This window comes from Hylobates moloch, unplaced genomic scaffold, assembly GCF_009828535.3.
Source record: "Hylobates moloch isolate HMO894 unplaced genomic scaffold, HMol_V3 SCAFFOLD_12, whole genome shotgun sequence".
Classification (NCBI taxonomy): Eukaryota; Metazoa; Chordata; class Mammalia; order Primates; family Hylobatidae; genus Hylobates; species Hylobates moloch.
In genome coordinates this window covers 24415015-24437202 of record NW_026652287.1, presented here as the reverse complement: position 1 = coordinate 24437202, position 22188 = coordinate 24415015, and the positions used below count along the sequence as shown (strand labels likewise).

At 47.2% G+C, this 22188-nt stretch overlaps 2 protein-coding genes across 5 annotated transcripts in view; one reads left to right on the top strand and one right to left on the bottom strand.

Moving 5' to 3' along the window:
* Positions 1–3493, bottom strand: part of SART3 (spliceosome associated factor 3, U4/U6 recycling protein) — a 38259-nt gene extending 34766 nt beyond the window's left edge. For 2 of the 3 annotated variants that reach the window (XM_032168783.2, XM_058425272.1), the window contains exon 1: positions 3103–3492. In XM_032168783.2, the coding sequence (XP_032024674.1) occupies positions 3103–3414 (312 nt within the window). In that variant the 5' untranslated portion in view covers positions 3415–3492. Of the gene's footprint in view, positions 1–3102 lie in introns of all 3 variants that reach the window. The other variant, XM_058425271.1, reaches the window with a different exon arrangement.
* A 1343-nt stretch (positions 3494–4836) lies between these two features.
* Positions 4837–11484, top strand: ISCU (iron-sulfur cluster assembly enzyme). 2 transcript variants are annotated; one of them, XM_032168782.2, is made up of 6 exons: positions 4886–5012; positions 6335–6430; positions 6554–6667; positions 7561–7671; positions 9422–9500; positions 10944–11484. In XM_032168782.2, exons 2-6 carry the CDS (start codon positions 6392–6394, stop codon positions 11027–11029), a joined length of 429 nt encoding a protein of 142 aa, XP_032024673.1. In that variant the 5' UTR covers positions 4886–5012; positions 6335–6391; the 3' UTR covers positions 11030–11484. The 2 variants fall into 2 exon arrangements, with proteins under 2 accessions (XP_032024672.1, XP_032024673.1); XM_032168781.3 differs by lacking the exon at positions 6335–6430 and having other exon boundaries at positions 4837–5012.
* Positions 11485–22188: the final 10704 nt, after the last annotated feature.

Here is a 22188-nt window from a genome sequence, read left to right as displayed (position 1 = left end):
GTTGCAAAGCCATAGTCTCTGTACTGCTGCACTGACAAATCTGCCGAAGCCACCATGAAGTGCCACTCTTAGTTTCAGCGCACAAACACATACAGTGGAAAATATTTGCTTTTGTTAGACAGATACCACAGCAAACTGCCAGCTTCCATAAAATATAATCAAGGCCACATGCGGTAGCTTGCACCTATGATCCGAGCACTTCGGAAGGCTGAGGCAGGAGGATCACTTGAGCTCAGGAATTCAGCACCTGCCTGGGCAACATAGTAAGAACCCATCTCTACAAAGAAAAATTTTTTTAATTAGCCAGGCGTGGGGGCGCATGCCTGTAGTCCGAGCTACTTTGGAGGATGAGCTGGGAGGATCACTTGAGCTTGGGAGGTCCCAGCTGCAGTGAGCCATGATCACACCACTACTCCAGCCTAGGCAAGAGTGAGATGCTCTCAAAAATAAAAAATAATAAATAATAAAAAATAAAAAAAAATAAACACTCAGGGATGAGAACCAGAACTCTCAAATATGGCAAGGCCAAGTTTCTCATAGACCTATTTGGAAGCAATTCATCATTATGCTCCGCCATAAGAGCAGTTACAGCAGGAAGAAGCAGCTGTGGGATCAGGATGAGGCGGGTGGGAGGCTTGGAGAAATTGGAAAAGTCCATTTCTAGACCGCAGGACAAAGAGGATAAGGCCAGAGGGTCTTCAGTTCATCACTTGCCAGGTCCTATCCTGTGTGGTCACATTCTAAACTCCATCCCATCCTTGGTGATCTGTGGCATGACAGGCAACTGCAGAGTACTAGTGGCCAGAGACCTCTGCTCTCTCCTTTCTTGCTCTTTAGCAAGCTGTGTACCCTCACCAAGGACTTAACCTCTCTGGTCCCAAACCTCTCTTTCCCCAGCTCACAGAATAGGCTCATCGAAAGGCCCAGGACTAGCAGTCTGAAGAACTATCGAGAAGGGCAGGGACACAGTCAATCTGGTACCCAGTGTCACGCTGTGTTTGCTGAATGAGTAAGACTAAATTAGCTTCAGCACACTTATTTATAAAAAGTAGAGGGCGGGCGCGGTGGCTCACGCCTGTAATCCCAGCACTTTGGGAGGCCAAGGTGGGCGGGTCAGGAGATTGAGACCATCCTGGCTAAAACGGTGAAACCCTGTCTCTACTAAAAATAGTAAAAATTAGCCGGACGTGGTGGTGGGCGCCTGTAGTACCAGCTACTCAGGAGGCTGAGGCAGGAGAATGGCGTGAACCAGAAGGCGGAGCTTGCAGTGAGCCGAGATTGTGCCACTGCACTCCAGCCTGGGCGACAGAGAGACTTAGTCTCAAAAAAAAAAAAAAAAAAGTAGAAATGGTAACCACCTGCCAACCCCAACTGGTTCCTCTGACAATCAAATGTAATGGGTGGGACAAGCTATACCAATGGATGACATCACTATCTCATAACAAAAATATCAGTGCCAGAGAGTATTATAAGGAAACTGACACTCAGTAAGGTTTAATGAGTAAACTGGATTCGCAACTTCACATTCACTGAGTGATTTCACATCCAGTGTGGCATCTAGTCCACATTTTAAGTGTAAATCCCACTATGAATGACTTAAAGCAAATCATTTCATCATTTGTTCTGAACCCGTTTCTTCATCTGTAAAAAGAGAATGTGGGCCGGGCGTAGTGGTTCACACCTGTAATCCCAGCACTACGGGAGACCAAGGTGGGTGGATCACCTGAGGTCAGGAATTCAAGAGCAGCCTGGCCAACATGGTGAAACCCCGTCTCTACGAAAAATACAGACATCAGCCGGGCGCAATGGCGCGTGTCTGAATCCCAGCTACTGGGGAGGCTGAGGCAGGAGAATCGCTTGAACCAGGGCGGCAGAGGTTGCAGTGAGACGAGATGGTGCCATTGCACTCCAGCCTGGGTGACAGGGAGAGACTCTGCCTCAAAAAAAAAAAGAGAATGTGCTCCATCTCTTCTGTTTGCCCCCTCCAAAAACACCCTATCCTCTCCTCCCTGCCCTGTGTCCCCGAGTATAGACCTCATGTACAGGTTTCCTGGCTCTCCAGCTTCCAGATGGGTCTGCCCAGCAGGAGGCACCAGCATAAGTTTGGTGGGAGGAAGAAAGAGAGGTCAGGGTATTTCTTCCCCCACCCCAATCCTTGACAGGAAACTGGGGCTGCATCCCTTGAACAAAGTTATCAGCAGGTCTCAGGTGCCCTCTCCACACAATTCAGATCACACCCTTCACCCCTTCCGGCCCAAAGATGGACACCAGGTTCTGGAGTTACTAGCCATGGAATACTAAACCTTCACTCCTGATTTCCCTACCCACACCTTTATTGACTTTCTCTCAGATCATCCTAATTTAAATGTGCCACCTATTTCCTGCTGAGATCCTGGATTATACAGTAGATATCATCACCACCTCATAAGGTTACAAATGAGAGGCCATGTTATGACTAGATGCTAGGCACTGAGCTATAGTTACGGTTACAAATTATATTATACAGAAATTGTTGCTCCCAATCTGCAGATAAGGAAGCCGAGAGGCTCAGAGAAATTAAGAAATTCTTACAAGCACATACAAGAGTGGAACAGCTAGAACTGAGGCCTTAACCTTCAGAACCAGAAACCTTTCCATTTCTATTATCACCATCGCGGTCAATATTTTTCCTACCACAAGTTTCATCATCGCCGTCATTCCTACATAACAAAATAACACTCTCTTGCGAATGAGTTTATTTCTACTGTTGGACGTGTGGTTAAGAGTGGGAGTTCTCGAATGGGATCAAAGTACAAGGCCTGACTTGCAGGAAGTGTTATCTTGAGCAAGAGACTTTCCTCCACGAGCCTCAGTTTCCTCCAGTAAAATGGGGATAGATAACAGGGCTTCCTTCACAGGGTCGTGGCGAAAATTCAATGGGATAACGTTTGCAAGGCACTGGGCACGCAGTAAGCACTCAAATGACAGGAGCTACGGTCATGAAAAGCGGGTCTGCAGCCTTGGCGGCTTTATCGCCGCCGAGGACTAGGGAGGCGGGCCAGGACACAGGGACCCGAGGACCTGAAAGACTGGAAGATGCCCGCTGCCCACCCCCGGGCCCACCTGCTCCTCCAGTCTCTCAATCTCCAGCTGGTTTTTCTCCTCCTCTTCGTCATATTCCCACTCGTACTCCCCGGGGGAGCTCTCCGCGGAGGAAGCCATGGCGTACTCATCCCCATCGCTCTCGCTCACGCCTTCCTCCTGCTGATCCCACCCTGGCCCCATGGTCTTGTATGTCGCAGCGGCCACAGCCCGCGATAACACCTTCCTCCTTGTCCTAGCCGCCTTAACCTCATCCTCCTCTCCGTCAGCCTTGGGCCCAGGCTTCGACTCAGCCTCGGGTTCTGAAGCCGAGGTTGCGGCCGCAGTCGCCATCTTGCGCTTCTAATGACTCTTGGGTCTTCCCGCGGCCGCCAAAGACCCGCTGAGGCAGAAGCTGCCCGCGGCGCGCGCCTTATCAAAAGCCCGCTTTCTTGCCATTAAAAGGGAAACTGGGAACCTTAGATAACGGGAAAATCTCCAAATACACTAAATTCATATTATTTTATACCCTTGTAAAAGCTCCCACCAGATAAAAAAATTCATTATCATGGCATGCGTTCCGTCACAACTTCGGACAGAAGTTGGGTCTTTGGGCAGGAAGTGGAGGCCATAGAGGAAGTCATGGAGCGAAAGTGATGTCTGTAGTGAAGAATTTGGCGCCATCTTGAGAAGGTCAAAGTGATTCTTCGAATAAATGCCTTACTTATCGCCTAGTGTGACCTGGCGCTTGGGTTTAGTCTCCCCAGCAACTGCGCCTCAAACGCAAAGAAAACTGCGTGAAAGATAGATTTCACCATTCAAGAGAAAAATCCATTTCCCAGATTCCTCCCCTTAATGTAAACGTCTGGTACCTAGCAGGCATTAAATACACGTGAGTTTTCCGGTTTTATAAGATCACATACTGCAAACCAACAGTAAATGATTACATTAATACGCATTTCTTTAGAAATTCTTAATTGCTAGGCACTGACATATAAATTGAGTTTGCTGTTGTTTTAGAGAGAAAAATAGACATATATTCTTTTTTTAATCAGGACGTGGTATTCGTTTCCTTCTTAAGCTTCCCATTTTTGAGGTAGGAAAGTATTGGTGTGTGTCTCTATCTCTACCTTGCTCCCTCATTAGCAAGCTTAATGGGCAGGAAGTATGTCTGTTTTGCTTTCCGTTGGATCCCCGGGTCTAGTAGAGCGCCTCGACACATAGTAGGTACTCGACACAGATGCTGGCTTCATCATGAAGCAATTGTCCTCGAATTGATATAAAAGGGAAAATTCAAACTTAGCGAGCCGGTACCATTCGTCTAGGGACACACAGCCAGGAAGGAATCGAACCAGGATTCTAACCCAGGATTACCCAAGTTCGAATTCTAATTGAACATAAACCCTTAGCGTTCCAAGAGTTACCTAAGTAACTCCTTGGACGGAGTTACTAAACTGCCCTGAATCTCAGCTTCCTTAGCTGCAAAATAGGGTTAGGAAAAGTGGACTCGGTGGTCCTCTGCGCCGCATTCCCGCAGCGGGCTTTGTGAAAGCGAACTTGAGCCCCACACTGCAGAAGCCTGAGGTCCTCTCTCAACTAGAATTCAGCAACCAGGACAAGCCCTCCTCCGACTTCAGACCTTCCCGCTCCCGACCCCGCCCGCCCCCGAGAGGCGTGGTCAAGGCGGGGCCAGAAGGCAGACGCGTGCACGGAGCTGTAAGGCGCAGGCGCAAAGCTTCGGTGACGTCAGAGAGGCGCGCTCCCAGCTCGGAGCCGACTCGCAGACGCGTCCCGCCCCTCGGCGTCGCTCTGGACTGGCGCAGGCGCAAGCCGGCAAGATGGCGGCGGCTGGAGCAGGCCGTCTGAGGCGGGCGGCATCGGCTCTGCTGCTCCGGAGCCCCCGCCTGCCCGCCCGGGAGCTGTCGGCTCCGGCCCGACTCTATCACAAGAAGGTAGGGACAAAAAAGGGGACGCGCGGAATGCCGACTCGGCGGAGGCCTGGGCTGGAGGGGCGGCCGCGGGTTTCTGCGCAGCCAGGACTAGGAGCTGTCCCCTCCCACGTCTTTGCCCTGACTCACTTTCCCTTGCTGCGCAGTGAGGCTCACTGCAACTGATAAACAACAGTTACCGCTCATCGGGCGGCGACTTCCAGCGGGCCCTGCCGCTAGCCGCGACTTCGTGCGTCCCAATTTTAAATTCGCCAACAGCCCAGGAGGCAGGGTCCTGTTGGGACTTGTCTTTCTGAGTCCAGGGATAGACACACCCCCGGAGGGGGCTCCGGCTTCAGCCACGCCGCTGCCCTGGCCAGATGACCTTGGGCTGGTCACGCGCCTCTCAACCTGTTTCCCCAGGTGTAAATGGGGGGCTCTCAGTTGTCCCTTACAAAGGATGTTACAGTGCGTGGAGTCCTGGCATGGTTCCTGGCACATAGGCCCCAGCACGAGGAGACCGTTTCTGTTACTGCTTTAGGAGTGCATGGGGGAGTCAGGCTTGTAAGCAACATGCCTAATGTTTTTGTTTTGTTTGGGGTTTTTTTTGGCGGGGAAGGAGGGATAGATGCATAGTTTGCAGCCCCTTGCTGTCTGGTGGCGCAAAGTCCCCCAGACGTGAGACTCCCACTCGAGAAACAACTAAAGAATGTCATAAATCAACGTGGCACAAAAGGCCCCTACGTTAGATACTATCCTGTAGGTCCCTTTTACTTGGAGTCAAAATCCTTAGTCAGATGGGGAGGAAAAGGGGATCGGCGTGCTTACTACTAACCAGTAACCAAACCTCAAGGTTATTAAGGCCTTCTGTGTGCCAGTTCGAATGGATGTTTATTCTGATCTGGCTTCTGCCCTTTCTCCAAGGGCTTCTTCACTCCTCCCCCTCCCGGGGAGGGTGTGTTTTGTTGAGGTTACACCCTGAAGAAACTTGGACTAGCAGCCTTTCAGCAGCCAGGGTGCGCTGCTGCACCAGGGTGATGACAGGCTCTGAAATACGGTAATGGCACTGTTTTTATTTTAAAAGACACATAAACGTACACATTCCATAGCATTGTTCCCTGTGTAACAGTCACCTTAAGGCTTCTAAGAAAGCTTTCCCTCCCTGGGCCATGGTTATTTTTAGAATTTTTAAATAGTAATCATCCTTTGAGGATGGATTTTATTTGAAAATAACAAAACTGCTGTTTGAGCCCAAGTCTGGTGATGTAGGTGGGTAAAACTCAAGTATTTTTGTAAAAACCCTATGGAACCAAGACATGATTTCACTGATTTTTTTTTTCTTCTAGGTATCTCAAATCTGTGAAGTATTGTAGAGGAGACACAAAAGGAATTGGGGGTCACAAATGGTTCTCATTGACATGAGTGTAGACCTTTCTACTCAGGTGAAATTTGGTATTTAGTGATTGCCTGCCAGGTTCAAGATGCTGACCGAGGAGCTTACCCCCAAACCAGAGACCAGTACCAATAGAGAGTGAACATGATTTATCTTAACCCTCTCATTTTAGGTTGTTGATCATTATGAAAATCCTAGAAACGTGGGGTCCCTTGACAAGACATCTAAAAATGTTGGAACTGGACTGGTGGGGGCTCCAGCATGTGGTGACGTAATGAAATTACAGGTATGGCTAGTCTTTTAATAGTGATAACAATAATCCCTTTAAGTTTACAAAGCACTTGCGCATACAGCATTTCACTTGGTCTCCATCTTTATTCCTGTGAGATGAGATGAGTCCATGTTAGATATGACTGGAGCAGGGCCTCAATCGTAGCTCTCCTGCTAGGCTAGTGTACTATGCCAACTTTTTCCAAAATAGAAAAGTAATCTCATTTTTGTACTCACTGTATCAGTTTAAATTCCAACTTCAGCCAACTAAAGAGTTTTGTGAATTTTACTGATCAAAGGAAAATCCCAGTGAGCTAGCAGTCCCCAATGAGACAAGAAACACAGTAAATTAAACCTGTCCCCAGATTGGGGGAAACATGAAAATAGCGTCCAGTGCTTTGGGTAAACTATAGTTGTAGCGCCAATCTGCTGCTTCATGGTGAGTGGGCAGCTTGCCAGAGGTCTTCATACCTGTCTTGGAATACAGAAACAAAACAGGAGGAAACCACTAAGTGTAATCTGCTGCCCAAGAAAAAAGTATTAACCAGAGACCTTTATTGTGGACTCTCTGTGTTTAAAGAGGCAGATTGCCCCAGCAGCTGTGAGCAGACTTCCTCAAATAGAAGTTCATAGCCAAAATGAAGGCCAGAGTCACAAAACAAAAGAATATTGGGGTGGAGGGACATATTTTTCAGCTGATCTTTGTCAGTTGGGCCTGGATAGTTGTCCCTGCATTTCACTTTGCATCACTGAGCTCTTTGAAACGAGGCAAAATCAGTAATTAATGCCATCACTTAGTGTGGAAAGCAAGCCCAAAGCCCTTGGGGAAGGCCCCGGTGAACCTTCGTGAGTGCCAGGTTCCAGAGGGTGGTCCCAGGACTCACCACTTAACTCTTGTCTCTTTTCTAGATTCAAGTGGATGAAAAGGGGAAGATTGTGGATGCTAGGTTTAAAACATTTGGTTGTGGTTCCGCAATTGCCTCCAGCTCATTAGCCACTGAATGGGTGAAAGGAAAGACGGTAAGGTTGCTCGCAAATCTAATGGGTCAAAAACAAGTAACCATGACTTTTTTTAATATTCTAAATTTTTAAAATTTCTCCTACACAGATGTTGATTATATTATCAGTTCTTCAAATTGGGAATTATGGATCATTCTACTAGGTGGTGTTTGGGTTTTTTTCTTGTTGATCATTTTTATTTTTTTGTTCGGGTGTTAATTACATACAGAAAAGATCCTCACCTGTCCCTCTAACAAAATAGAATTTAAAAGAAATCTTTGACTTTCTCTAAGGTTACCGATGCTCTTATAATTTCTCAAGTCAGAGAGCTGTTATAAGGTAGTTATTTTCTTGTTTATTTCCTCTCATGTTTCAGGAAGGGTTCTAGGTGGCTTATAAGAATTGGTGAAATAAACTAGCCTGTGTTAACAGAGGGATTAAATAATCAAAAACACAGCAAGGGTGGGGGCAAAGTGAACAACGAAATCAGAACAGTGATCCAGGTGGCTGATCGCAAGCCCTCTAAAGACAGAGATAATAAAGAGCTAGAACTTCTTTTTCATCCCTTTGTCTCCCAAGTGTCTTTCCCTGGTAGCTGCAGAGATCAAAGGTCCCAAACACAGTGAAGAGCTGGACTTTCTAAAATCCAGTTGCTGTTAAAACCTCTCAGAAGAGCCAACCAGCAAGGCACTCATCTTTGCTGCCCCAAGGGACCAGGTTCAGGGAGCTGAGTCATGGAGGAGCATGCTTGGGAGCTGGCCAGCTCCACAGCAGAGCAGTTTGCCAGGCCACGTGCCACCTGCTTCCTGTGGCTCAGGGCCTTCTGGCTGGCAAGCTCCTGTGGGCCAGGAAGCTCAGACCTAACCTGCTCTGGCAGGAGGTAGCTCTGAAGTGATTTGTCAGGAACTGTCCTCAGGTGAAAGGAGAAATGAGACAAGGCACTTTTGCTCCCAGAACCTAGCCCTTAGGGGACTGTGAATTGTGATCAGAAAACGGGAGAGAGGACATTTCTTTAACCTTGAGATCTCCCATCTGAGTTTCAGGAGCAGAACCTGAATCAACCAAGAAGAGTTAGCAGAATTGGGAAACTGAGTGATAGACATAGTCAAAGAGTCCGGCTGTTGGGAAATCTAGTTTTCTGTAAGGCAGTGGGGCACTGTTCTTCATGGGCAAAGATCTGCCTGCCTCACATTATCCCCCAGGGCTCTCAGCCAGACCCCAGGCATCCTCTTCAGTTGATCTGGAGATGCTCCTACAGGCAAAGGGGACACCAAAGAGAGCATTCGGCCTGACTCGGCTGTACCACTGCCACTGTGCTACTTACCTGACATCTTCCCAACCTCTCTGATGCCATTCGGCACTTCTAGTCAAAAGGATTTATTCTAACATTTTGTATGAGGACATCGGAGAAGCTGATACTCACAAAACCAGCATAGGAAATCACTACCTTTTAAGGAAAAGATTCCTGTTACAGGCCACAATCAGATCCCTAAGAGACTTCTCACAGGTTCCACTCCTGGCTTGGAGAAGTGTCTGGGCTGTCTTTGCTTACCCAAGCCAGGCAGTGCAGCTGTGTATACTTCATGCTTGAGAATCCCAGCTGCAGCTTTGATAAAGTGGGAGTCCTGAGAAGACCCTCAGCCCTTTGAGTTATTAAACAGAAATCATCCCCACCAACACTGAGGGCCTCTTTGGCCTCCCTTTTTTATTGTCTGGTCCTCACAAGATAAAGCATTGCTAAAACTGCCCATCTTTCCATTATGCCTCTCAGGTGGAGGAAGCCTTGACTATCAAAAACACAGATATCGCCAAGGAGCTCTGCCTTCCTCCCGTGAAACTGCACTGCTCCAGTAAGTCTCTGCTCTCCATACCAGTCAGCTGGGACATTTGGCAGTAATTTCAACTTGCGTTTGCAACAGTCCTTTTAGGTCATGGAGCCCATGTTTATAACCCTCAGAATTAGAGCTCATGAGTCTGTCCTTATAACCTGCAGAGGGTTAGAGCCCCCATGGTCTCACATTCATCCCTAAGAGAATCATGCCAGAAGGAGGTATGCACCAGCCATCATACTGAGCACTTGATGGACGTAATTTCTAAACCTCACAAATATCCTTGAGTGCACACTAGGTGCCATTACTTCCCTCTTATGGATGAGGAAGCTAAGCTTGGGTTGAGACACCCACGTCACATGGCTGATAAGTGGAAGAGCCAGAATTTAAGCTCCAATCTTTGATTTCAGAATCTGGGAGAAAACTCAGCTTTCTCCATAATCCTGTTTCCTATGTATTTCTTCACTTCCTGTCTGGATGCTATTCCTGTCGGGGTCTGCATCTGTATATATGGAACAACTAAGCCCAGCTGTACAATGTCCCTCTCTCTGCTATCCTAAAAAAAAGCCCAGATGCCTTATCTGGGCATTGATGGAGGTTTACTAACCAAATTAGTTAAAAATCAGCAGAGAGTCAGGCCTCTTGCCAGGGTAATACTCACAGGAGAAGAGCCAGGTGCCGGGGCAGACACACTAACTCATTCTTCAGGAAGCCTGGTCAGACCCAAGTTCTTTCCACTTGATCTGGAATTTTAAGTACCCATAAAGAAAGGTCATCACTTGTAAACATTTTCACATGGTTTCAGGAAATCCCCAGCCCTTTTATTAGGCGTTTTTAGGTACTGAAACCTTTAGCTGATGTTCTCTGTTATTTGCTTGCTTTCTGCTGTCATTCCAGCTCTCTCGGTTTTGATTTTCCCCATAGCCTCACTTTGAATATTGACTCCTAAATAAAAGTGGTCAAACTCTCGATCACTAGAGGGTGATGTGGCAAATGCCATGCCATCAACAGATTGACATGATCTTTTCTCCAAAGGGCATGTCAACTTTTTTATCATGACAAGATTTTGTCCAAAGCTAGACTTTGATGGGAGCAGGCAAGAACTAACATTTGCTGTGTCCCTACTATGTGTCAGACATCTTCTGTAAATCCCCACACTATCCTGGCAAGAAAAGTGTGATTATCCCAGTTCTATAGAAGAGAAAGTAGGGTTGAAGAGGCTAAGGAACTAGCCTGGGATCACAGATTTTTAACCCTAGTCTGTCTGCAGGATCACCCACAGGAGTAACTCAGCTCAGGAAGCAGCTGCTGACGTGCCCAGCAACTCCTCGCCCCAGCTTTCTGGCTTGGTTACCCCATTAGTCCCCACCAGCACCACTTCCTCCCAGCTCTTAAAGATTCTATTCCCAAGACCGTTTCTTTCACATCTAGAAACTTAGGCTTCTTTCCTTCTGTTACTTCCAGTGCTGGCTGAAGATGCAATCAAGGCCGCCCTGGCTGATTACAAATTGAAACAAGAACCCAAAAAAGGAGAGGCAGAGAAGAAATGAGCCCTCCCTCGGCGAAGCCTCCAGCAGGCCACACCAGCTGTTTCCCACCTGCCGTGCAGTCACCTTAGATGTTCAGCAGCCGCTGCCTCTCCACTGAAGAGCTATGAGATACGCACAATACTTGCTGTTCACGTTATGACTCTCATGCAAGCAAAATACACAGTTTCATTGTTCTGAATCCTGTGGTTTCTTTCAGCCCACTTTTATCGCCTTAACCTAGTTAATGTATATTTTGAATTGTGTGTGTGACCTCAGAACTGAAATGGATAATGAAGTTGCAAGTTTTGATAGCCCGTGAAGTGCATAAGTATCTAATTTTACCTGAATTGATTTGGGGGGAAATTACCAGTAGAATGCCTTGGTCTGAATATTTGATAGAACCAATTGTTGTACATAAAACAGATCTGCATATATATATATATATGTATAAAAAATAATAAAATAATGGAAGATGATGGTGTTCTCTAGTAAGCCTTGTCTCTTGGGCCCATCATTCACCCTGAAGTGGTGCCCAAAGCCCCTTGGGGTTCCCAGAGGTTGGACCGCAGTGACATACACAGCTCTCCAAGCAAACAACAGTAAAGGTCATGTACAAGATTTTTTCCAAAGACAAATATACATAATATTTTTTGGAACAAGGATGAAAGGAGATGATTATCGCTTTTCATTGTTCTTTGTGAGATAATAGTTGACAGCTCAAAGTAAGTCTTGAAGATTCTGTAATTTCACTGGTTGCTCAAATCTAAGAAGCATTAGCGTGGCACCCTAAAGCGGTGGACCAGATACGTGAAGAGCACCTCAGGAATGAGTTTAAAATGCGGATTTCTAGGCCTAAGTTTCTGACTTCTGTCTGGGCAGGTAATTCCAGAGCCCCTGACTTTTAAGAACCTCTTGGGTTTTTTGTGGTCGTAGATGAGCCAAACGTTAGGGAAGAAACTTCTGAATGCTCTGTTCTGCATAGGTGTTGTATCTTAAGTGGTTCATTCTGAACTATCTGTACCTGCATAGTACACCTAAGGTTGTTTAAAAAACATCCAGCCGGGCGCAGTGGCTCACACCTGTAATCCCAGCACTTTGGGAGGCCGAGGCAGGCAGATCACTTGAGGTCAGGAGTTCAAGACCAGCCTGGCCAACATGGTGAAACCCTGTCTCTACTAAAAATACAAAAAAAATAAGCCGGGTGTGGTGGCGGGCACCTGTAATCCTAGCTACTCGGGAGGCTGAGGCAGGAGAATCACTTGACCTGGGAGGTGGAGGTAGCAGTGAGCCAAGATCACGCCAGTGCACTCCAGCCTGGGAGACAGAGCAAGACTCCGTCTCAAAAAAAGCCAAACAAATATTCATCCCTGGCTTGGGCGTATGTCTAAGGACGGGCCCTCCTACCCTGATGTCTCCCTATTCTTAGCCTTCCATAGTCATGCAAATCTCAATAAAGGATGCCCTATCTTCTCGTGAAAATGGATTATTGAAATATTGACTACCATAGTCTCAAATGTTCAACTTCAAAAGTAAGATGTGTTTGTTTTTTCTGGTGGTGGTTTTTTTGTTCAGGTATAGGCTGGCTGCCTCTTAAATATACCTCCCTTGTTTTTGTTTCTTGTTTTTTGTTTTTTTGTTTTAATGCTCTGGGTTCTGGTGGAGGGCACAGAACTTCAAAGACTGTTCCCTCTGTAGTCTGCGAAGGCAGCCACAGACCAGGGCCTTTATAGGAATCTCAAATTAGAACCCTGGGTAGAACCATGTAAAATTGTCCTGTGTGGCATGTTCTGCAATTTAATTCACAGTCCCTCTAGACTGAGCTTGTCTCTCCCTTCTTTATTACATGTGGCACCACCACAATTCCCCACCACTTTTCTTTGTGATTTTTTTAATTTAAATGAGACATTTCTGTCCCAGTTAATGTCCTCAGAGTTGAACATCAGGAGGAGCTTACAAACAACCAAAGCAATATTCCCAGAATAGCCCAAGTCTCCAAACATGGTTGTGCTGCTAAAACAAATGGATATTTTTAAAATTCACATTAAAGACACCCTTTCCCCAAACAAATCTAGTTTGAGCCACATGAGGGCATCATGTGCCCTTCAGTGAGCTCAAGTCTAGGGGTTTTTGCAGCCTCCAAATAGGTCTTAGCATCTCTAAATAAACCCGTCCATGGAAAACCTCCACAGATAAGTTAAAATGGTCCGTCAAGCACCTGTGCTCTGCTCCAGGCCCTTACATCTGAATCCTGTTAATTCTCATGACAGCTGCCTGTGGTGGGCATTGTTTCAAACAAGGACACTGGCTGAAGAGGCCAACTGACCCTCAAGCCAGCTGGCTTGATTTGAGTGGCCCAAAGCCCATTTTTCTGCCTCACCCCTCCTGGCAGAACACACCAGGGATTCAAACTGCACATCAGAGGCTCACCTGTGCCTTGAACAGTCAATAAAGAACCTGAACCAACACAGGTTGAGCCTGATGCATTCACTTGGCCAACTGGCTGCCAAGCACCATGGCCCTCACGCCAACCCTGGCTCCCACCAGGAGCCTAATTAAATCCTGACGCCAAGTTAAATCCAATGCTCTGGAGGTGGGGCCTGGGCACTGGCGTCACCTGATGGGCTGGGTGGGTTTATGGGCAGATGGATGGATGGATGGGGAAGCAGAGGCTCTGCGAGGTGAAATGACTTGCCTCGAGGCACACAGCTAGGAAGTGGTAGAACTGAGCTCTGGCTGAGGTCTTCTGCCCACCTCCCACTCTCCTGGGTGCCACACTACAGCTATGACCACATCTCAGATGTAACCTTTCCTAAGTGCGATTCCTGGACCAGGGCCACCCAGGACCACAACCAAATGCACAGTTCTAGAACCTCACATTAAGCATTGTCCTGCAAAAACTGCTTGGCCCTAGGATGAGTTTTCTTAAAAAGACAAACAAATGAGGCACACTTCTCGATACTTCAGGCCCTTTGAACTTGAGGCAAGAGTGCAGACCTTGTGTCTATCCTCAAGACAGAAGAGAAGACTTCTAGGTCCCACCAAGTTTTGGTGGTGTTAGAGGGCCCCTACAGATGAGTTCCAGCCCCAACCAAAGACGGACGTGGAGCACATCCCCTGCCAATGGCTCTTTGTGGCCTGTCTGCTTGCTTTCCCCGCCCTCCGAGATGACATCGGCCAACCCCTCAAAAGGCCACCTCCCCAGAGAAGATCATCTCCACCCAGGGAGGAAGCAGCAGGGCAGAGATGAGCGAGCTTGGAGTGTTGAACCAAATGCTGGCTACCGCTGTGTGACCCTGAGCAAAGGGCTCAACCTCCCCAAGCCTCAGTTTATTCATCTGCAAAATGGGAACGATAATATTACCTACCTGGTCAGGTAGACCTGACAATTAAATGAGATAATACATGGAAAGCACATGGCACACAGAGTTCATTGTTGGCCAGGTACAGTGGCTCATGCCTGTAACCCCAGCACTTTAGGAGGCCAAGGCAGGAGGATTGCTTGAGCCCAGCAGTTAGAGACCAGGCTGTGAGGCAGGATAGGTAGTCAAGGAAGTGACCATGTCCTCAAGATGCAGCATCCGTGGTGACTATACAGTCAACACAATAAGCCTCAGCAATCGCATTGTAATTGAGCTCACTCAAGCAAAGCTAGCTTCAGTAGGGACTTTCCCCTCTAGAGAGCGTGCACACTTTGATTTAGCTGTCCTCAAACTGACCCTCTGCTCATTAAAAGAGTAAACAACACACCCCTAGGTAGAGATTTAAGATGCTAATGAGACATGCAACATATGAACAAGCACGTACAGCTACAGTGCATGGGCACCGAAAGGACCACTCAGAACATGCTTACTAGTAACGCCTCTCTCAACCCCTTATGAATAATCATATAAAACCCCCACAAAGGGAGTCTCCCAGCAATAATCAATGCTGTCCTATGAGCAGCCTGCCCTGAATCCTGTCTCTCTCAAGGTGTCCTGTCCTTTCTATACCTAACTTGCAAAATGTTCTTTTTCCTCTGCAATAAATTACTCTATGCTGCACCTCCCCTTTGCTGTGTGTCTCTTGTCTATATTCTTTTAAACTAAGAAGGCAAGAACTGAGATCTCGCAACAATTGTCAATACTTGGGCAAGATGGCAAGACCCCATCTCTACAAAAAATTAAAAAACTAGCTGGCTGTGATGTCATGCACCTGTAGTGCACAGTACAGTGTCATGCACCTGTAGTATCTGCTACTTGGGATACTGAGGTGGGAGGATCCCTTGAGCCCAGGAGTTCAAGGATGCAGTGAGCTGTGATGGCACCACTGCCCTCCAATCTGGGTGAGAGAGTGAGACTCTGTCTCTTAAAAAAAAAAAAATAGTTCATTGCTGTTATGGTGGTTCTCATTATTACAGGTAACACTGTAGCCCTGACTACATACTAGGCACTGTTGCTGGGTGTTTTATATAGATCAGCTCATTTGCCTCCCAAAATCCTAAAATACTATCAATATCCCATTTTACAGATAGAGAAACTAAAAGGTAAAGTGATGTGTCAGCAAATGGTAAGATCAAGATTCTAGCCCAGAGCTGTTTGATCTAGAGCCCAAGCCCCTGCATGCTATGGCTGTATTTTCTCTACTGCTGTTTTCACTATTACTATTTGCATTGGTATTACTACAGGCACACCTCAGAGATGTTGCAGGTTCGGTTCCAGATAACTGCAATAAAGCAAATGCTGCAATAAAACGAGTCGCACAAATTTTCCCAGTGCATATAAAAGTTATGTTTACACTAAACTAGAGTCTGTTAAGTGTGCAATAGCATTATATCTAAAAAAAACCCAATGTGCATACCTTAATATAAACATACTTTGTTGCTAAAAAAAAAAAATGCTAACAGTCATCGGAGGCTTCGGTAAGTCATTATCTTTTTGCTGGTAGAGGGTCTTGCCTCAATTTTGACAGCTGCTGACTGATCGGGCTGGGAGTTGCAGAAGGTTGAGGTGGTTGTGGCAATGTCTTTTTTTTTTTTTAGATGGAATCTCGCTCTGTCGCCCAAGCTGGAGTGCAGGGCTGCGATGGATCTTGGCTCACTGCAAACTCCGCCTCCCAGTTTCAGGCAATTCTGCCTCAGACTCCCGAGTAGCTGGGATTATAGGCATGCGCCACCATGCCTGGCAAACTTTTTCTATTTTTAATAGAGATAGTGTTTCCCCATGTTGGCCAGGCTGGTCTTGAACTGCTGACCTCAGGTGATCCGCCCTCCTTGGCCTCCCAAAGTGCTGGGATTACAGGCGCGAGCCACTGCACCCAGCCATAATTTCTTAAAATAAGACAACGGTGAAGTTCGTCACTTTGATTGCCTTTTCCTTCCACAAAAGATTTCTCTATAGCCTGTGGTGTTAGTTGATAGCATTTTACCCATGGTAGAACTTCTTTCAAAATTGGAACCTATTTTCTCAAACCCTGCCAGTGCTTCACCAGATTTATTTATTTCCTTCCTTCCTTCCTTGCTTCCTTCCTTCCTTCTCTCTCCTTTCTTTCTTTCTCTTTTGTTTTCTTTCTTTCTTTCCTTTCCCTTCCTTCCTTTCTTTCTTTCTTTTCCCTTCCTTCCTTTCTTTCTTTCTTTTCTTTCCTTCCTTATTTTGAGTCAGTCTTACTCTGTCGCCCAGGCTGGAGTGCAGTGGCACAACCTCGGCTCTCTGCAACCTCCGCCTCCTGGGCTCAAGTGATTCTTGTGCCTCAGCCTCCCAAGTAGCTGGGATTACAGGCATGTGCCACCATGCCCAGCTAATTTTTGTATTTTTAGTAGAAATGGGGTTTCCCCGTGTTGACCAGGCTGGTCTCAAAGTTCTGTCCTCAAGTGATCCGCCTGCCTCAGCCTCCTAAAATTCTGGGATTACAGGCATGAGCCACCATGCCAGGCCCACCAACTATATTTATGTAATGTTCTAAATCATTTATTGTTCTTTCAACAATGTTCACAGCATCTTCACTGGGAGAAGATTCCATTTCAAGAACCATTTTCTTTGCTTATCCAGGTAAGAAACAACTCCTCATCTACAGACTCTAGTTCTAATTCTAGTTCTCTTGCTATTTCCACCACATCTGGCGTGTGGATTCTCCCTCTGTCGCCAAGCCTGGAGTGCAGTGGTGCGATCTTGGCTCACTGCAATCTCTGCCTCCCAGATTCAAGCAATCCTTGTGCCTCAGCCTCCTGAGTAGCTGGGATTACAGGTGCATGCCACCACACCTGTCTAATTTTTGTATTTTTGGTAGAGACGGGTTTTCGCCATGTTGGCCAGGCTGGTCTCGAACTCCTGACCTCAAGTGATCTGCCCGCCTCCACCTCCCAAAGTGTTGGGATTACAGGCATGAGGCACCGGGCCCAGCCAAAATGTGTTGTTTAATTTTAATAGAGATGGGGTCTCGCTACGTTACCCAAGCTGGTCTCAAACTCCTGGCCTTAAGCTATCGTCCTGCCTTGGCCTCCCAAAGTGCCAGGATTACAAGTGTGAGCCACCACACCTAGCTGAAAATTTGTTGTTTAGTGTAGCCATCTTCGTCAGTGATCATAGCTAGGTCTTCTGGATAACTTGATGTGCTTCTCCGTCAGCACTTGCTGCTTCCCCTTGCACTTTTATGTTATGGAGATGGCTTCTTTAAACTTCATGAACCAATCTCTGCTAGCTTCCAGCTTTTCTTCTGCAGATTCCTCACCTCCGTCAGTCTCCACAGAATTGAAGAGAGTTAGAGCCTTGCTCTAGGTTGGGCTTCGGCTTACGGGAATGTTGTGGCTGGTTTGATCTTCTCTCCAGACCACAGTGATGTGCAATCCACATCAGCAATAAGGCTGCTTTGCTTTCTTTCCTTTTTTTTTTTTTTTTTGAGACAGAGTCTCGCTCTGTTGCCCAGGCTAGAGTGTAGTGGCATGATCTTGGCTCACTGCAACCTCCCCCTCCTGGGTTCAAGCAATTCTCTGCCTCAGCCTCCCGAGCAGCTGGGACTACAGGCACGCGCCACCATGCCCAGCTAATTTTTGTATTTTTAGTACAGACGGGGTTTCACCATCTTGGCCAGGCTGGTCTTGAACTCCTGACCTCGTGATCCACCCACCTTGGCCTCCCAAAGTGCTGGGATTACAGGCGTGAGCCACCGCATCCAGCCAGCTGTTTTGCTTCTTATCGCTCGTGTGTTCACTGGAGTAGCGCTTTCAGTTTCCTTCAAGTACTTTTCCTTTGCATTCACAACTTGGCTAACAATTAGGTGCAAGAGGCCTTCCTTTCAGCCTGTCTCAGCTTTCAACATGCCTTCTTCACCAAGTGTAATGATTTCTAGCTTTTGATTTAAAGTGAGAGAAGTGCAACTCTTCCTTGAACACTTAGGAAGCCATTGTAGGGTTATTAATTGGCTAATTTCAATATTTTTGTATTCCTCTAGGAATGGGGAGGTTACAGGAGAGGGAGAGAGGGGAACAGCTCATTGGTGGAGCAGTCAGAATATGCACAACATTTACTGATTAAGGTCACTGTCTTACATGGGCACGGTTCGTGGTGCCCCAAAACAATTACTGATGCATGATGAAAAGGTTTGAAATATTATGAGAATTACCAAAATATGACACAGAGACACAAAGTGAGTATACACTGCTGGAAACACAGTGCTGATAGACTTGCTCAAGACAGGTTGCCACAAACCTTTAATGCATAAAAAACACAGTATCTTGGAAGCACAATAAAACGAGGTGGGCTGCAGATTACCATGACTAATACTAACTATTGGTCCTATTACTACTATTGTTGCTACTGCTACTATGAACTATTTTTAAAATACGATCACCCAAGGCTTCAAAGCTCTGGTGTCTTTGGCATAGAACCAACCCTCACAGTCCAGCCTCCAACATTCTGCAAAGCTGTGGCCTGTTTGCATCCATGCAGGAGACACCCTGATATGATTTCTGTCACACATGGCTTGACGGGCAAGCTCATCCCACAGCGAGTGGCCAACTACGGGCCACAGCTATTCCCCAGACCCATTCTCTAATACCACCACCCCGCCCAGCTATCTTTGGAAATGTCACATTAGACACTCCAGCCCATGGCCTCACCTCAGAGAAACCCAACTCCCAGAATAACTCCAAAAGGCTCCCCAGGTGAGAACAACTTTATTATCCTGGAGCTGCTGGTGCAAAGGAACTTCCAGGGGCCTCCCATCCTGCCCCCAGGACCTCAGTCCTATCCGTCAAAGGAAGCTCCAGTGGGGAAATGGGGCTGGATTCCCTTCTGCCCCAAACCTCCTCAATAGGCAGCCCTATGTCACTGGCCCCTTTGGGCAAGACCACAGGACATTAGGGAACAACTTTGGGCAAGGTCTTGGGGGCTCAGGTTCTGATCCTAGCTCTGCTGTGATCTCTCCATGTGACCTTACACAAGTACTTAAGCTCTCTGAGCCTTGGTTTTTCTTTCTGAAAAATCAGGAGACAACTAGCTCCTAAGTTACAGATTACTGTGAGGATTAAATAAATTATCCCATGTAAAGTGAAACAAGCACAGTGCCAGGCATGTAGTAGGTGCTCAATAAATGTTGGCTATCATCACCATCACCACCACCACGATTACCATCATCATCACCATCCTCACCATCACCATCATCACCACCACCATTACCATCATCATCACCATCACCATCATCATAAAAAATCATCAGCTCTGCTGTAGTTGTTATTGCTATCAATCCCTGCTATGCACTAAGGTATATCCTCTCAAAATTCTTATGTAGAAGCTTTAATCCCCAATGTGACTATATTTGAAGAGAGAGTCTTCAAGAGGTAATTAAGGTTACATGAGTTTATAAAAGTGGCATCGTCATCTGAAAGAACTGGTGGCCTTTTAAGAAGAGGTCTGGCCCGGCATAGTGGCTCACACCTGTAATCCCAACACTTTGGGAGGCTGAGGTGCGAGGATCGCTTGAGGCCATGAGTTAAGGACAAGCCTGGGCAACATAGCAAGACCCCATTTCTAAAAATGAAAATAGCTGTGTGTGGTGGTACAAGCTGGTAGTCCTAGCTACTCAGGAGGCTGAAGCAGGAGTATTGTTTGAGTCCAGGAGGTCAGGGCTGTAGTGAGCTATGATTATGCCACTGTACTCCAGCCTGGGTGGCAGAGACCTTGTCTCAAAATAACAAAACAAAACAAAAAGGAAGTCTCTCAGTGTGCACTCACATGAAAGGCCATGTGACATGTGAGGACAAAGTGACCATCTATATGCCTGAAAGAGGAGGACCCTTCACCAGAAACCAGACATGCCAGAACCTTGATTTTGGACTCTATTGTGTAAGCTACTCAGTTTGTAGTATTTTGTTATGGCACCTTGAACACTAATACAATCACCATCATCATTATCATCGTCATCACTATCATCATCATCATCATTGTCATCATCACGAACATCGCCATCACCACCATAATCACCACTCCCATTATCACCAGCCCTATTATCATCACCACCACCATCACCATCACCATTAACAGCCCCATTATCACTACCCCCATTATCATCACCACCACCACCCCCATTATCACCACCCTGATTATCAACACCACCACCATCACCATCACCACCACCACCACCATCACCATCACAATTGTTATAGGGTGGATTCCCCAGGAACTTGACCCTGAGATGGAGATTAGCAGGGAGGTGTTTATTTGGGAATGTTCCTGGGATCAGCACCTATGGAAGGGGGTTTAGAAACCAGGATTGGGCAGAGGGAGGAGACAGGATGCAGTGTAGTCCCAACAAAGTCTTCATCAACCCCATGGGGAGCTCTAACTCAGATGGCCCCTCCAAGTTGTCTTGCACTGGGGCCTCTATCACTTACAACCTATAAAGTTTATCACTCTATTGGGTTCAGGACATCATCTTCCCACTCTTTTTCCAAAGGAGATTTGCACTTTACAAGAAGAGGAGCTAAGGACAATGCTTACACCAACGAATAAACCACTGGAATTCCAGGCATCTGTTGGGCTCACTGGGGGCAAAGAGTTTGTGGGAGCTTCTCACACTGTTCCATTGGCCCTTCAGCCCCAGAATCTTGCTCACTTTCCCACAATAGCAGGGCCCCTGGGGACCATCTCCCATCAAGGGGGTGCTCATCAACTCCAACCCCCAATGACTCTGGACAGGGTAGCCCTGCTTCCTGGCAAAAACTGCTTGAGCAGTCACCAGGCTGTGAGTCTCCTCTTGTCCGTTCCCACCCTTTTTCTCCAAAGAGCTGACACAGAGGACAAAATGCTGGTGTGGGCAAGTCCCTCTCTGGCTGAGCTAACCGAGCCAAGGGCCTCAAGAGAGAGGGTCTGGGTCAAGGATGCCTGCACTGAGTGCCTGCAGGCAAGCACGGGCCTCTCTCACTTGTCCTTCTTGCTTGGACAACCCAAGGGGTTGTTTGCACGAGTAAAGGAGAGCATATGGAGAAAGTGCCCGGCACAGCCACGCACACAGCAGGTGCTTATGATGCTCATTTGCCGGCAGGACAGGCTCTTACCGTGGTGCAAGGGAAGGAGTCAGGAGCGGGGCAGTCTCCTGCTCAGTGCTGAGCAACAGCTTTCCACGGAACCTCTCTTTTTGGCCTCCAAGACCTGACCTGACCAGGCTCTGCCCACCTCTGTCCTCACTCAGCCCCCTCCTATCTCAGCAGCCTCCCTGCTGTCCCTTAAATTCACCCAGCTCAATCCCATCTCAGGGCCTTTGCACTTGCTGGTCCCACAGCCTGGAGCCCTGTTCCCCAGAGCTTCACAAGGCTGCCTCCCCCGTTCAGGTCTCATCTAAATGCCATCCTCCAGTTAGGTTCCCCCAACCATCCAGCTAAATAGAGACACATGCCTAGTCACTATGCCACCACACTGTGCATTTCATTCACGCCACAGATCACGCTGGATTTATCTGGCTCAGGGAGAGAGCACCTCTGAGGGGTCACTATTAAATTTCTGATGCCTGGGAGAGTAACTACATAAAATAACAACACAGGAGGTGCTCCTTATACAATAACAACACAGGAGGCGCTCCTTATACAATAACAACACAGGAGGCGCTCCTTATACAATAACACAGGAGGCACTCCTTATACAATAACAACACAGGAGGTGCTCCTTATACAGTAACAACACAGGAGGTGCTCCTTATACAATAACACAGGAGGC